This window comes from Narcine bancroftii, chromosome 1 (genome assembly GCF_036971445.1).
Source record: "Narcine bancroftii isolate sNarBan1 chromosome 1, sNarBan1.hap1, whole genome shotgun sequence".
NCBI classification, from domain to species: domain Eukaryota; kingdom Metazoa; phylum Chordata; class Chondrichthyes; order Torpediniformes; family Narcinidae; genus Narcine; species Narcine bancroftii.
The window spans coordinates 203169162-203185125 of record NC_091469.1 but is presented as its reverse complement, the minus strand read 5'-3'; the positions used below and the strand labels follow the sequence as shown (position 1 = coordinate 203185125).

General features: G+C 38.9%; 1 protein-coding gene across 1 annotated transcript in view; it reads left to right on the top strand.

The window, feature by feature from the left end:
* Window positions 1-15964, top strand: part of LOC138753556 (adhesion G protein-coupled receptor D2-like) — a 116723-nt gene that overhangs the window by 57254 nt on the left and 43505 nt on the right. Inside the window, exon 10 of the mRNA XM_069916744.1 lies at window positions 9554-9595. Within this exon, the coding sequence (XP_069772845.1) occupies window positions 9554-9595 (42 nt within the window). The remainder of the gene's footprint in view (window positions 1-9553; window positions 9596-15964) is intronic.

Below are 15964 nucleotides of genomic sequence, written 5' to 3'. Positions count from 1 at the left end.
TCCACCAGTGGCTGATGACTAATAGAACTTAGAGCCAATCTCTCCCTCCCCAGCCGAACAAAAATTAACATCAATATATCATAATGACATAAAAAATAAAGTAAGAATAAGAAAGTTCTTCTATTCATCCAAGAGATTCCAAATTCGGAGACCCCATTTCCAGAGAAGTTGGACTCTTTCCATTCCCATTTCTCCCATTTCTGCCATTTCTTCCATTTCCAGAACAACCAGATTTTTCTTTAGGAGACAATGGTGGACAACGTCTTTGTCTTCTTGCATCTGGCAATGAATCAGAAAAAATCATTGCTTCACAATCATTCTGAAAAAACCGAGATTGAAAGTCTCCATAGAACACCTTCAACACTTCCGGATAGCTAAAAGTAGACTTATAGCCGAAACGCCACAAAACTTCTTTAACTGGGTTAAATTGACACCGACGCTGAATAACCAATTGACTCAAATCTGGATTTTAAAAAACTCTACTATTCTGAATCAATAACGGAGCTTGTCATTGTCTCGTACTTTGCACTGCTAGACGAAGTATTTCTTCTCTGTCCAAATAATTCAAACATCGAATTATCACAGGTCTCAGTGATTGACCAGGTAGAGGTGTTCTTCTTAAAGCTCTATGAGCTCTTTCCAATACCAAGCCTCCATAGAAAAGTTCTTGCCCCAATATTTGTGGGATCCATTCTTTAAAAAAATGAAGAGGATCTTGTCCTTCCATACCTTCTGGCAAACCAACAATTTTCACATTATTCCTTCTACTTTGATTCTCCAAGTAGTCTATTTTCCTCTCTAACTCCTTCTCATGTTCTCGCAATTCTATAAAGGATTTTTCAAACTTCAACACTTTTTCTGTATTAGAAGCCACTTGCTGTTTACATTCCCAAAATTGCAGACTGAAACTTTTTTAAATCTTCACAAGATGCTTCCACACATGCTTTAACTGTATTAAATTCTGACCTTATACTTGTGATAGTACAGATCTATCACCAATGTACATAGTGTATATAATTACTGTATCTAGACTGTGCTTACAGCGATTGGCTGAGAGCTAAGCCACACCTATTGTCTGGGCCATAAAGGGTTGTGTCCCTAGCCAGGTTGGATCATTCCGGACTGGTCAGTTACCTGTGAAGAGCTCCTGTCTTTTGCTAATAAAAGCCTTGGTTTGGATCAACAAGTCTTTGGTTCTTTCGACGAGCTCTACAATACTAACATTCATTTGAGCCAGCTCTTGCATTATAGGCTGAATTACAGTATTTAACTGCTTATATTGTTGCTCAGAAAAGCTCAGCCCTGCTTTTTCTGACATAGTGGCAGAACCAGGTAACTGCAGCTCCTGCTGCATCTCAACAACAGACAGTTTAACGGTTCTACTGCGGATCTGGACTCCCAGCGATGGCACCCCGATTTCTTCAGGGGGTCGACACTGGTCTCCCCCCGCAACTTGCTGTTGTTTCAAAAACTCACGGATAAGATCGAGCTCTTCAGATTGGAGCATTGCCTGAGTCGTTTCAAACAATGGAGTCGTCTTCCTGCGTACTCCCTCCGTTAAAGTCGGCAGGCTGCCAGAATCGGGATCCACTTCGTGGGCACACGCACCTTCCTCTTGAGAACGGCTAATTCCAGTGATGTCCTTCTCTTGGTGAGTAGTAGTCATTTTTTTTTCAGCTCCCACAGGCAATCTTTGTGATTTAGGCACTGAAGAAATTAAACCTGAGGCTGTAGCAAACTGTTTAGGCCCTAAATCTTCAACACTCCGAAAATGTAATTTCTTCTGCACTTGAGGTTTAATCTTTTTACCATTAATGGCTATAACAGTTCCTTAATACTTTAGACTAAAATTTAAGAAGTTTAAATTTGAAAACAAAGGGTTAAAAATGGGTACTTAAAAGTCCAGCCAGAGAGGTTGAGATTACACGTCTAGACTCTACGCCATCTTGCCACGCTCCCCTGAGATTCAGTATATTACTGAAGACTCTCGTAAACTTCTACAGCTATACTATGGAGAGCATTCTGTCTGGTTGAATCATTGTCTGGTATGGAGGTGCCAAATCACAGGAGAATGAAAAAATCCAGAGGGTTGTTAACTCAGCCTGTGACATCACAGGCACCAGACTTCACTTCATCAAGGACATCTACATGAGGCGGTGTCTTAAAAAAGCAGCCTCAGTCCTCAAACCACCACCAGGCCATGTGACTCTTCACTCGCTTCCGTCGGGAAAAAGGTACAGGAGCCTAAAGACGAGCACTCAGCGGCACAGGGGCAGATTCTTCCCTGCTGCCATCAGATTCCTGAATAATCAATAAACTGCCTTACTTTTCATGTACAATGTGATGGAACATGGTAATGCAGGTGGGGACCTCACTGGACTGCTCAGGCTGGCCCACATCTGACCTGGTAACTCCTCCCTGTAGTTTCCCAATAAAGGCTTCTCCCTCAGTACCAGCCTTGGATCTGAGTCAGAAGCATGTAGTTATGTGCTGGATAATTCAGGGTGTTAAAGCCTTTAATCACTTGCTTTATGTCTGCTTGTAATTATTGATCATGCTACACTTTTTCATATATATATTAGTGATGTAAGATGGTTCATAATATGAATGTTTGCACTAATGATGCTGCGCAAAACACTGAATTTTGTGACTTGCTCTTGACAATAAATTCTGATTCTTATATGGAAACACACTGTACTGATACACCAAAAATCTTCCTTGCTGCAGCCACATAGGTAGATAATAGTATTAATTAATTAATTGTTTCTGACTCAGATCCAAGGCTGGTACTGAGGGAGAAGACTAGGGTTATCAGCCTTTATTGGGAAACTACGGGGAGGAGTTACCAGGTCAGATGTGGGCCAGCCTGAGCAGTCCAGTGAGGTCCCCACCTGCATTACCATGTTCCATCACATTGTACATGAAAAGTAAGGCAGTTTATTGATTATTCAGGAATCTGATGGCAGCAGGGAAGAATCTGTCCCTGTGCCGCTGAGTGCTCGTCTTTAGGCTCCTGGTTTGAGGACTGAGGCTGCTTTTTTAAGACACCGCGTCATGTAGGTGTCCTTGATGAAGTGAAGTCTGGTGCCTGTCATGTCACAGGCTGAGTTAACAACCCTCTGGATTTTTTAAAAGGCCCTTTTGGCCCACAAGCTTGTGCCACCAATCACACCCAGTTGACCTACAACCAGTATGTTTTGGAAGGTGGGAGAAAACTAGATTCCTTGGGGAAAACCCACACAGACACGGGGAGAATATACAAACTCCTTACAGACAGTGCGGGATTCGAAGCCTGGTCCTGATCACTTGGTGCTGTATTAGTATTGCTCTAACCAAGCAGTCAGTATACCTTCTCCAGTGGATCTGTAAATTGTCATAGTATGCCATGAGACAGAAAAAGAAGCAATAAATGTTAAAAGCTATACGTATAAATATTCACAGCAGCAGTTAGTGCCAAAAAAAATGGTGTTTCAACAGTACAAATAGATCTTTTTAGTTCCTGGAGTAGTTCATAATTAGGGTGGTATGGGGAGGTTCAAGAGTTTGATATCCATTGGTGGGGGGGGGGGGGAACTGTTCCTGAATCTTAAGGTGCTGGATTTTAAGTTTCTGTACCTTTTGCCTGAAGGTAGCAGTGAGAAGAGGTTGTAACCAGGATGATGCTGTCCTCTGATAGCTCTGAGGTCCAATAGCTCAGTGGTTAGAGGTCTTGTAAACCAGGGTCACAAGTTTGTTCATCGCTGGGGCCTCATTTCTGTGAGGGATGCTGGACAAAGTGGCGACTCTCTGTTTTCCTTATGGTTGACAAAGGTAAAGAGTTTCATGTATGTTTTATTCTAAATGTGATATTATGTTACAGTAATGGAACCTTTTATCTTTATGATGTTGGCTGCCTTCTGAGGCAGCATTTCAGATAGATATCTCAGTGGATAGAAGGTCAGATGGACCTGGCTAGATTTGTCATATTTTGCCACCTTTTGTGATCCATAGAACTTGAATTTCCAAACCAGGCCAAGCTGCAGCCAGTCAGTATACTTTCCACAGTGCATCTGTCAAAGTTTAAGAGATTACTTGACATCATTCCGAATCTCCTTGAACTTAATAGAAAGTAAAGGAATCGATGTACCTTTATCACGGTTGCCTCAATGAAGTGTAATATTTATGATCACCAAATATTTGCATCTGTGTGTAGAGTGTGACTGGTGTCTGTATATCCATACATACAGGTATGTGAATCTGTGCAGCAGACATGTCTAACCATCTGGTTCCCTTTGCCAATGGGCTGAGTTGTCATTGCACCAAGGCTGTATGATCATGAGTGGGCTTCTCTCTTCCTCAAGCCCCAGGAACTCATGAAAAGAAGATCAGGCATGTGTGTGAGTGTCTAGGAACACTGAAATCTCCAGTGTTCAACTCGGAAGAATCATTGAACCTGTTCAAATTGATAAATAATTCACAGGACAAGGACTAATGAGAGACAGAGCGACCAGGATTTCTGTAGCACCTTGCGTCACATCCTGAACCCATTTGCAGCCAATAAAGAGTGGGAAATGCAGCAGCCACTTTGTGCACAGCAAGATCCCACAGAGCAACTGATCAAAAAACATTGATACAGGCCGCTGGATATTGGGGGAAGCCTTCTTCTTGTGAATTAGAATTGTACCAAGGAACGTTTCCTTTATTTTCTTTTCCCCGAATGTTAATCCTGGATTGTTTTGATGCACTTGGAGAAGGAGGTGTGACCTTGGCTTCACATCTTGTATTTAGTTTAACACTGCTGAATGTGTGGCATACCCTTAGTGCTCGACTGCAATTGTCATCTTAGGTTTCTGTTCTCATGTCTTTGGAGGGGAAGAAGCACGACTTTCTGATAAGGAGCAAGAAATTCTGAATGAAAGCAAACTTACTCCGCATTTGAAGTTTCTGGTAAAACAAACTTTCATTAATATTATTACAGGCTGTTTCCACATGTGAATATCTTGGATAGACTCCATTTTGGAAGTGTTATCAGAATATTCTGGACAAGTGTCAAAAGTACACATTAGTTTAAAACTTCTGGAGCAATTACACCCAACATGATTTTCTTTTGTCTATTACATGTGCTCTCTGACAGAAAGAATACTATTGGCAACATTCCTTCTTTGAGGGTATTTTCATTTCTTAATATGTTTTGTGATAAGCAAAACGTGCCATTGGACTCCATTGTTAAAATTCATAATGTTTTAAAATTTACATTATGTCATATTTGTTACAAAAGGCCTGATGTAATCATTATAGACATCAATATCAGAGCTATTGCAGAGATATTAAATAATTGATATCAAAATTTGGAGAAAGCTTTTCTTAAAATGAGGAAAACAGGACACATTACTGTAGACAAGCTCTTTCAATGTCGGGACTGAAGCTGTTTGTCAGTAGATCCCACAACCTTCCTGCAGGATAGAGCTTTGTGTGGGTGTGAGCTTTCCATCTCAAGAGAAAAGGCGGAATGTCGGAGACAAAACCAGCCATTAAAGCACATCTGCTGCTGACTGGGTATTTATTGAGTAGCTCTAAATACATCTGCAACCCTGCCTGTCCATCTCACTGTGATGGAAGAAAGAGGAAGCAAATTACAATTCAATCTTGATAAACACAATTTATTTGCCAAAGAATTCTTTATTTGGACCAGGCTTTTGCTTTGATCAGGATTTCCCTAAAAACAGCAAAAGGAACAGCTAGTTCTGTAAGTCTGTGCCATAAACCCTCAGAATTGTTCAATCAAAGCTCAAATATCATTACAAATTTGACCAGGTTGATTTTATGTCATCATTCTCTTAGGAATGAGTAATAAAATGAAGAGTGGTTCTGTAGCAACTGTGTTGCAGTGTGAAATGAAGAAGGAGAAAATGACCAGATGTAGTCAAGTCGAAGTTCATTAAAAGTTATTTATTCCAACAGTCACACAACTTTTAAAACCTTCCGTGTTCCAAATGACGTCATCGTATTATGATGTGATGACGTCATTTGGAACCTCCTGAATCGGTTTGATTAAGCATCCGGTGAGCTGCTACCTGGCATCTCCCCCCCCTCCCCCCCACCTGATCTGGCGATAGGAGGCTAAGCCTTTGGTGCTGCTACTGTCCACCGCTCTTGGACAGTCATCTGTGCCTTCGTATCGGGGGTCGTGGCAAGGGCTGATCCAGGTCAAGATGCTTGGGCTTTAGTCAGTCAATCATAAATGTCTCTGGATGCCCCCCAATGTCCAGAACACAAGTTGTACGATTGTTTTGTAGCACTCTGAAGGGGCCCTCATATGGCCTCTGTAAGGGTGGCCCGTGTGCACCTCTATGCACAACCACAAACTTGCAATCCCGGAGTTCCTTTGTGATAAAGGATAATTGGGATAAAGGATAAAGGATAATTGGGATAAAGGATAATTGGCCCCAGTTCCCATGCCTTGACAAGTTTGACACCTCCTGAGCACGTGCTGCAGGCACAAACTCCCCAGGTATAATGAGTGTGGCTCTGTAAACCAACTCGTCCGATGAGAAGTTCAGATCCTCCTTGGGTGCTGTTCTTATTCCCAGGAAGATCCAGGGAAGCTTGTCCGCCCAATCAGGTCCTTGGAAGCGGGCCATCAGTGCAGCCTTCATGTGTCTATGGAACCACTCCACCAGGCCATTCGATTACGGGTGGTAGGCAGTAGTGTGGTGGAGCTGCATTCCCAGCAGTCACAACAAAACGTCCCAGAGTGTGGAGGTAAACGGTGGGCCTCTGTCGGAGGTGGCGTTTGTGGGTTGGCTGAACCGAGATACCCAGGCAGAAATAAAAGTTCTGGTGCATGAATCGGTCAATGAGTCCATCATAGGAACTGCATCCTGCCACCTGGTAAATCTGTCGATGACCATTAACAAGTACCTAGACCCTCGTAACACCAGAAGTGGGCTGACAATGTTGACGTGCACATGGTCGAATCTGCACTGCGGTGTCTGGAAAGGCTGAAGCAGCGGCTTCACGTGCCTTTGCAATTTTGCAGATTGGCAGTCTGTACATGTCTTTTCCCAGTGCGTGATCTGCTTTTTGAGTCCATGCCATACAAACTTGTTGGCCATCAGGCAGACTGTTGGTTGAATAGAGGGGTGGGACAGTCTATGAATGGCATCGAAAATGCAACATCTCCATGCAGCAGGGACGATAGGGCAAGGCTGACCTGAGGAAACATCACACGGGAGTGTGGTACCTTGCAGCCCAAAAGCTACATCCTCGAGTTGCAGGCTCATAACAACAGTTCAATAAGACAGGAGTTTGTCGTCCTTGCATTCAGTTTTGGCAAGCGCCATGTAGTCTACACCCAGGGAGAATGCACATACTGCTTGAATGGAGGAGTGGGACAGGGCATCAGCCACCACATTACTCTTACCAAAGATGTGTTTAATCCTGGTTGAAAACTAAGATATGTAAGATCGGTGGCCGTGCTGGTGGGCTGACCAGGGATCTGATGCCTTCGCGAAGGCAAACGTTAGCGGTTTGTGGTCAGTAAAATCCGTGATGTCCCTGCCTTCCAAAAAAATAGCAGAAGTGTCTGACCGCTAGGTACAATGCCAGCAGTTCCCTATCGAATGTGCTGTATTTCATTTTTGAAGGGCAGAGGTGCCTACTAAAAAATGCTAGAGGCTTCCATTGTCCATTTGTATATTGGGAATATAGGCTGGAGCTTGTGGTGTGGTGAGAGGATATAAGAATAAGCAATATGGGTCTCTGAAGTCCACTCTGCCATTCAGTAAGATACTGAGCCTGAAGAAGAACACTTCACCTCTTCTCTGCACCTTCATGTGCCCAATAAATCAAATCATTTTCAGTTTTGATATCATTTCATTTCATTGTTGAATGACTGACACTTTGACATAGAATATTATAGCACAGTATAGGCTCTTTGGCCCACGATGTTGTGCCAACCTGTATGTACCAAATAAAAAAGAAACCCTTCTTACCTCGTAGCCTCTATTTTTCTTTCATTCATGTGCATGTCTAAGAGTCTTTTAAATGCCCCTATTTTACCAGTCTCCACCACCACCCCTGGCAATGCATTCCAGGCACCCACAACTTTTGTGTAAAAAAAAAACTCTGATGTCTCCCCTAAACTTTCAGCCCTGTCCACTGGTGTTTGCTATTCCTGCCCTGGGAAAAATGTGCTGCCTGTTTACTTTATCTATGCCTCTTAGAATCTTGTAGACCTCTATTAAATCACCTCATTCTTCTTTGCTCCTAAGAGAAAAAGTGTAAGCTCTGCTAACCTTTTCCAATCCAGACAATGTCCTGGTAAATCTCCTCTGCATCCTCTCCATAGTTTCCACACCTTTTCTATAATGAGGTGACCACAACTGAATACAATACTCTAAGTGTGGTCTTACCAGAGATTTGTTGAGTTGCAACATGACCTTTCAACTCGTGAACTCAATCTCCCAACTGGACCTGAGATTGTGCCCTTGTTCTCAACTCTCGCCTGAGGAAACAACTTTGTGATTGATCGGAATCCTGTATGCCTCTTTTAACTTAAGAAGACCACCTCTCCCATTCCTGACTGATGATTCTATCTGGTGACAGCTTCTTTCATTTATGCATTGAATATCAAATATACTTGTGTAATAGTTGACACCCCTCCCCCTTATTTTAGCCAAAAAAAATCATGTGATTTCCATATGACTCATGTAAAGATCAACCCCCTTATTTTGGCCCTAACCACTTGCTGACCAGATCTCCTGATAGGGTCACAGACTCTCTCCTAGGCCCCCGCCACCTGCCCATCCAGGCTCCTGATGCCCCAAATGCAGACTAACCACCTGGTCCAAACTACCCCAGCTCCTGACACCTTGAATGGCGCAGGTATTTACTGCTGTCAAAAGTATGACCTGTGTAAAAGTTGACATCCCCAAATTTGACCCGAAAAATTGGTCCAAAATACTTGACTATCATACGAGTATTTACGTACTTAGAAAGGTACCACTGTATTATTAGAGTAAGTATACTACCTATGTTGGTATATGCTTCCTTTCCCTATGAAAGTATTGGTTACTTGCCTTCACCGTTTCCTCTGGTTATGACCATGCACTGAGTGAAGATTCTTTTCTGATTTCCTCCTGGATTTTTATTTTGTAACAAACTTGTGATTATGACCCCCTCCCCCCCCCCCCCAAGGTTTTAAATAACCTCCCATGCTGAAAAATTCTCTCTTCTCCTACCTTATCTCAAGCATTTATATTTCCAAAGTAATGTTTCACTCATCATCAACTCTTGCCTGTTCTAATGAGAGAAAGTACTATCCTGTTCAGTGTTTGTCAATAGCTGCAGCCTTCCGTTCTGACACTCAATCTGGTTGACCTTGCTGTCCTTTCAGAAGTGTGGAAACCAAGTGATTTAGATGTGACGTCTATTGGGACCCATCATGTCCTCTGGCAATAACCAAAATGCTAAATAATTTCTTTATGGTGATTATGTACTACTGCATCATCAATAAGGTGATGTGTGACCAGTGTGTGTGCTTACAAACCTGTTTGTTTTTGGTTTACTTTAGGGCCTCTATATATTCTTGGTGTATACTCTGTACAACAGTGAGGTATGGAACATTTTATTGAAAATTTTATTTATCATTTGCATCAATACAAACATTAACTCAATAGAAATAATATAACAACATAATAGAAAATGATACAAAAAAATCCATTTTCTCCTCCACCCCCTCCCTCCTAACCCCTGAAGAAAGAAAAAAGAAAAGAAAAACACCTAAATCTATACATTTGCTATTATTACCATAATTATTTTATTTTCTAACTATTAATTATTAACTGAGAGTAGTGGGTAGATGGACTTTTATTTGTGAAATCCATATATGGTTTCCAAATCTTGTAAAAACTCCCAATCTGATTCCTCAAACTATAAGTAATTTTTTCAAAAGGCATACAATTTTGCATTTCAATGTTCCATCTATCTATTGTTACAAAATTCTCAGTTTTCCACATTATTGCTACACATTCCATTGCTGCCGCTATTGGAATACTCAAAAATTTTATTTGGTATTTATCTGCTTCAAATATATTACCAAGCACAAATATTCTTGGATCTTTTTGTCTTTTTATCTTCGTAATTTGTCTTAATAATATACTCAAATCCTTCCAAAATTCTTCCACTTTTACACAAGACTAAACCGAATGTAAAAAAGTCCCTATTGCCTTATTACATTGAAAACATTTATCAGAATGATTGAGGTTAAAACCATTTAATTTATAAGGAGTATAGCATAAATGATGTAGAAAATTATATTAAATCATTTGATATCTAGCATTAATCATATTATAACACTCTCTTGACACAATCTTGATCATATTTCTTCTTGAATTTATTTATTTAAATCTTTTTTAGATTTATATAAATCCTTTTCCCCATAGTATCTTGGAATTTTTGTGTGTGTAGGTATATATATGTATTAAATTTCTCAATTAATGTATCTGTAATAAATATTCAAATTGACTTTGCTCCAGAAGTCTTAAATTCGTATCTAATTTCCTTTTTAAATATGATTTAAGTTGATAATATGCAAAAATTGTATTATTTTTTGTCATATTTCTCCTTTAATTGTTCAAAAGTTTAAAAATCATAAAAAAATCTTTTATCCTCTGTATACCTTTACTGTACCAACTATCAAATAAAGAATTATTCAAAGAAAAAAAAATAAGTTGATTTTGTTTTAGCATCATTTTAGGTATTTGATCATTTTTAATTCCTCTCTCCACATGGATCTCATTCCATATCTTCAATAAATGTTTCAAAGTTAGAACTTCTATTTTCCCTTTTAGTAATTCATTATTCCACTTATACAAAATTTGCTCTAGAGTAGTTTCTCTAATTTCATTCATTTCAATCTGAGCCCAAGCATTTTTCTTGCCAATTTGATAACAGGAGGACAAGAATCTTAATTGAGCTGCTTTATAGTAATTTTTAAAATTTGATAATCTCAGTCCTCCTTGTTCAAATTTCCAAGTTAGTTTTTCCAAGGCTATTCTTGACATTTTACCTTTCCAAATAAATTCCTGTACATATTTATTTAAATTTCGGAAACACTTTTTTGGTATAGAAATGGGTAATGATTGAAACAAATATTGAATTATTGGAGAAATCTTCATTTTAATACAATTTACACACCCTATTAAAGTTATTGGTACATTTTTCCATCTTTTTAAATCTTCCTCTATCTTTTTTAATAGTGATAAATAATTTAATTTAAATAAATTATCTAAATTTCTATCAATTTTTATTCCTAAATATTAAATTGCTTCTTTTTGCCATTTGAACTTCATAATTTTAAAAATTTTGCATATAGTCCATATCAACTGTAGACATAACTTCACTTTTATCAACATTAATTTTATAACCAGGTACTAAGCAATATCCTGCTAATCTTACATTTAATTTATTCAGTGATATTTCTGGCTTTGTTTAATAAATTATAACATCATCTGCAAATAAACTGATTTTATGTTCTATAGCTAATGCAAATAAAAATGGTGACAATGGACATCCTTGGATGATCTTTCTAATAAAAATGGTTTTGATATTTGTAACTACTTTAGCTTTTGGTTGATTATATAATGCTTTTATCCAATTTATAAAAGCATTCAGAATTCCAAATGTATTTAATACTTTAAATAAAAAAATCACATTCTAATTTTTTCTGTATCTAATGCAGCCACTACTGCTAGCTTCTTTTCTTTCTGTGTTACACTTATTAGACTCATATATTTGACTATATTGTCTACAGATCATCTATTTTTAATAAAACCAGTCTGATCCATTTTTATTAATTTTGGTAAATGTTTAGCTAATTGATTAGCTAGTAACTTGGATACAATGTTATAATCTGTATTCAATAATAATATAGGTCGATAAGAAGAAGGCTATAAAATATCTTTTCTCTTTTTTGGATTAACTATTATTAATGCTGTTTTAAAAGATTGTGGTAAGTCATGTACCTCTTTCATTTGATCTAATACACCCATTAATACAGGAATTAATAATTCCTTAAATTCTTTATAAAACTCCAGTGGGAAATCATCTTCTCCCAGGGCTTTATTGTTTTGTAATGACATCAAAATCTCATAAATTATCTCAGAAAAAGAATTAGATAACTCTAATTTTTCATCTGTATTTAATACAGGTAATTTAACCTGTTGTAAGTATTCCTCATTTTTTCCATCTTTTAGAGATTCTGATTGATAGAATTTTTTATAAAAATTCTTAAAATTATCATTTATTTCCTGAGTCTTTTAAGTGACTTGACCAGTTTATTTTGTTGCCGTTATTGTTCTGGAAACTTGTTCAGTTTTTAACTGCCTTGCTAATACTTTATGAGCTCTTTCACCTAATTTATAGTACTCGTGTTTGCATTATATCCCTTTCTACCTTATAGGTTTGTATTGTATTAAATCTCAATTTCTTTGGTTCCAATAATTTTTTTCCTCATCATTTTTTGCCTATGTAATTCCTTCTCTAATTTCACTATTTCTTTTTTCCAACTGGTCTACCTCTTTCATATGTTCTTTCTTTATTTTTGAAGTATAACATTATTTGACCTCTTAAATATGCTTTCATAGAGTTCCATATTATAAACATGTTCATAACTAAATTGCCATTGGTTCTAAAAAAATGTATATGTTGTCTCATAAAATCACAAAAGTCTTTTCTCTTTAATAATAATGTATTGAATCTCCATCCATAACCTATATTTTGTTCTTCCTCCAATGAAATTGAGAGAATTAAGGGAGAATGATCAGATAGAACTCTTGCTTGATATTCAATCTTTTTAACTCTGGATTGAAGCTGTGCAAAGACTATAAGCATATCTATTGATGAATATGTTTTATGTCGAAAAGAATAAAAGGAATAATCCCTTTCACTCGGATGAGTTCTTCTCCAAATATCTGTACGTCCCATATCTTTCATTAAACCTATTGTAGTTTTGGCTACTTTACTTTTTATAATTTTACCACCTGATCTGTCTAGTTTTCAATCAAAGGTGAAATTAAAGTCTCCTTATAAAATTTTACCTTTAGCATTGGATAATTGCATAAATAGATCCTATATAAATTTTCCATCATCTATATTAGGCGCATATGCATTCATTAAAGTCCAATATTCTGAATAAATTTGACAATTGATCATTACATACCTTCCCTATGTATCTATAGTTGTGTCTAATATTTTAACTAGTAAATTTTTATGTATTAATATTGCTGCACCCCTAGCTTTTGAATTAAATGAATATGCCCATATCTTTCCAACCCAATCCCTTTTTAATTTTTCATGATCTTTTTCTGTCAAATGCATTTCTTGTAAAAAAGCAATATCCACTTTTGCTTTCTTCCACTACATTATTTTTTTTCCATTCTTTTGTGTTAATGCTCTTAAAATTCCTTTTCATTTATTAAATCTTTTGACTATCCATTCTTCCTCTCCCATTCCTCCCATTGTCATAATGTTAACAACATATTTTATAATGGTCTTGATTAATCTAGGTGCATAAAGGAAAAACAAAAGAAAGAAAGCAGAATAAAGATAGAACCCCCTCCTCCCCCGCCAAAAAAAAGGCGCACAATGGTGATATAACATCTTTAAAGGCCTGATCTATTTGGGTTGATGTTGGAACCACACCAGCACTCATGACTCCTCAGCAGTTAGCTCCAAACTCCCAACTGACTTTCTTGAAATGCAGTTCAGTCTCCTGTTGCATTTTATCTATACATTCTTTGTCATTTTAATTATAAATAGATCACTTATGGGTTAGAACCCTCCTCCCCCTTAAGCTCTCTCAATTTTTTTTTCTGTATTAACAACTGAAACCATTCAGTGATATTTTTCATTCAAGTGTCACCCACTACTTGTCTCTGTCTTTCAGCCAATGAATTCACAAACACTTTTGCCTCATTAGGCTCCATAAAAAACCTGTTCCTCCCAACTGGAATAAAAACCTTCAGAACTGCCGGATACCTTAAGATAAAGGCATAACCTTTCTTCCATAATACATTCTTTCCTCTTTTTCAACAAATCAAAGCTTTTATCAGAGTAAAATAAAATCTTGCTTCCATTATAAATCAAAGATAACTTTCTTTTGCTTCTTTCACCGCCATTTCCAAGATCTTCTCTCTTCATAACAAAGAAATTTAACCAGTATTGGACAAGGTCTTTGATCTGGTTGTGGCTTCAGCCGTAGTGATCTATGAGCTCTCTCAATCTCAATGTCTCCTTGAAATTCAGTTACCCCCAAAGATTGCAGAATCTAATGCTGTAGAAACTTCTTAATTTCTTGACCTTCATCGGCTTCTTTAAGTCTAACAATCTTTGTTATTCCTTGTACTAAAATTTTCTAAAATGTCAATTTTTTGCTTTGACCTTTTGTTGCAGCCACTTCAGCTTGTATTTTCTTCATCAGTCCCTTAATGCCTTAAATCTCAAATTCATTCTTTTATTTTTTTCTTTCACAACTTCAAATATTTTGTCCATTTGCTGCATCATTTTTTTCCACCCTCTTTGTAAATTTTTTTATTTTCATCTATATGGTCTCCACATTTTTTAACCTCTGTTAATAACATCAATGATTACTGGAAATTCTCCACATAATTTTTTCATCTCAATTGTAGATATATAAGTTCTTTCGTTTTCCCCATCTTTTTAGCCATAATTCTTTGTTTAAAACACACATGTCAAACTCTGGCCCGCGGGCCAAATTTGGCCCGCAAGATCATTTCAAAAATGTATTAGAGGTGGCCCGCCCTGCAGCGAGAGCCGATGCTGTTTTTTTGGTAACGTCACCCCCACCATCCTCCCCCTTCATTGCACATCCTTCCCCATTGTAACACGAGAAATTGTAACACGAGAAGTCTGTCGATGTCATCAGCCGGCAAGCCAGTTGGAAGGCTCCCCGCACAACCAGTCACTTCTCCCACCTGTCGAGCGGTGTGGCGGATTGGCGAGCGCCTGTGATTTCCTGTCGGCGTGACGGGCATGGCAGGCTGCGCACGGCCCCCGGGCAGCACGAGCCCCGCACGACTGGCACCGGACGGCCCTTCCACAGCGCGAGCGCACTTCTCCCGGTCACCACGGCCTTCAGCGCTTGCACCCGCGCAGACCCCAGGGACGGCTGGTTCGGCCCTGCACGTGAAGAGAGAGATGGTGGCTGTCCGCAAAGGCTGATCGGCAGCGCGCTGGGCCTGAGTGGGTGAGTAAGCAGGGGTGGGCAGAGGGTGTAGGTGAGGAGTAATGGGCAGGGGAAGTTATGGTGGTGCGAGGGGCAGTTAGAGGGAGGGATGAGTAGAAGGAGGGGTGGATAGGGAAGAGGTAAAAGGGGAGGGGCAGGGCAAGTAGGGGAGGGGTGATTAGAGGGTGAGAGATGGGTAGAGGGAGGAACAAGTTGAGGGGAGAGGCAGTAGAGGGGCGTGTATAGGATGGGGTGGGTAGAGGCAGAGCGAGTGGAGTGAGGGTTGAGTAGAGGTTGGGTAAAGGACTGGTCAGGTAGAGGGATAGTGGGTCGAGGGTGAATAGAGGCCTAGAGCCTGAGGAGTGAGCAGGAAATGTTGAGTCCTGATGCAGGCCAAAATGGACACAGCCTGTGAATGCTGACTACATCTCCACAGGGACCAAATATGTTTCCCTCAGGTCAAGCAAAGGGTGAACTTGACCTACGTATTCCTGACCTGTAACATTATCCTCCTAAAGTTATATCCTAAAGTTTAACATTACATATGTTGAAAGAAGAGAAAACATGCAGATGTTGTTGAAAATTTTCAATAAATATTTAGTTCGGCCCTCGACTTAGTCCAAGTTTTTAATTTTGGCCCTCCGTGAATTTGAGTTTGACACCCCTGGTTTAAAACATACTTCTTGTTCTTCTTCTTGTCCACTAGAGATGGAAGCCTCTAAAATCTTTTTTAAAATT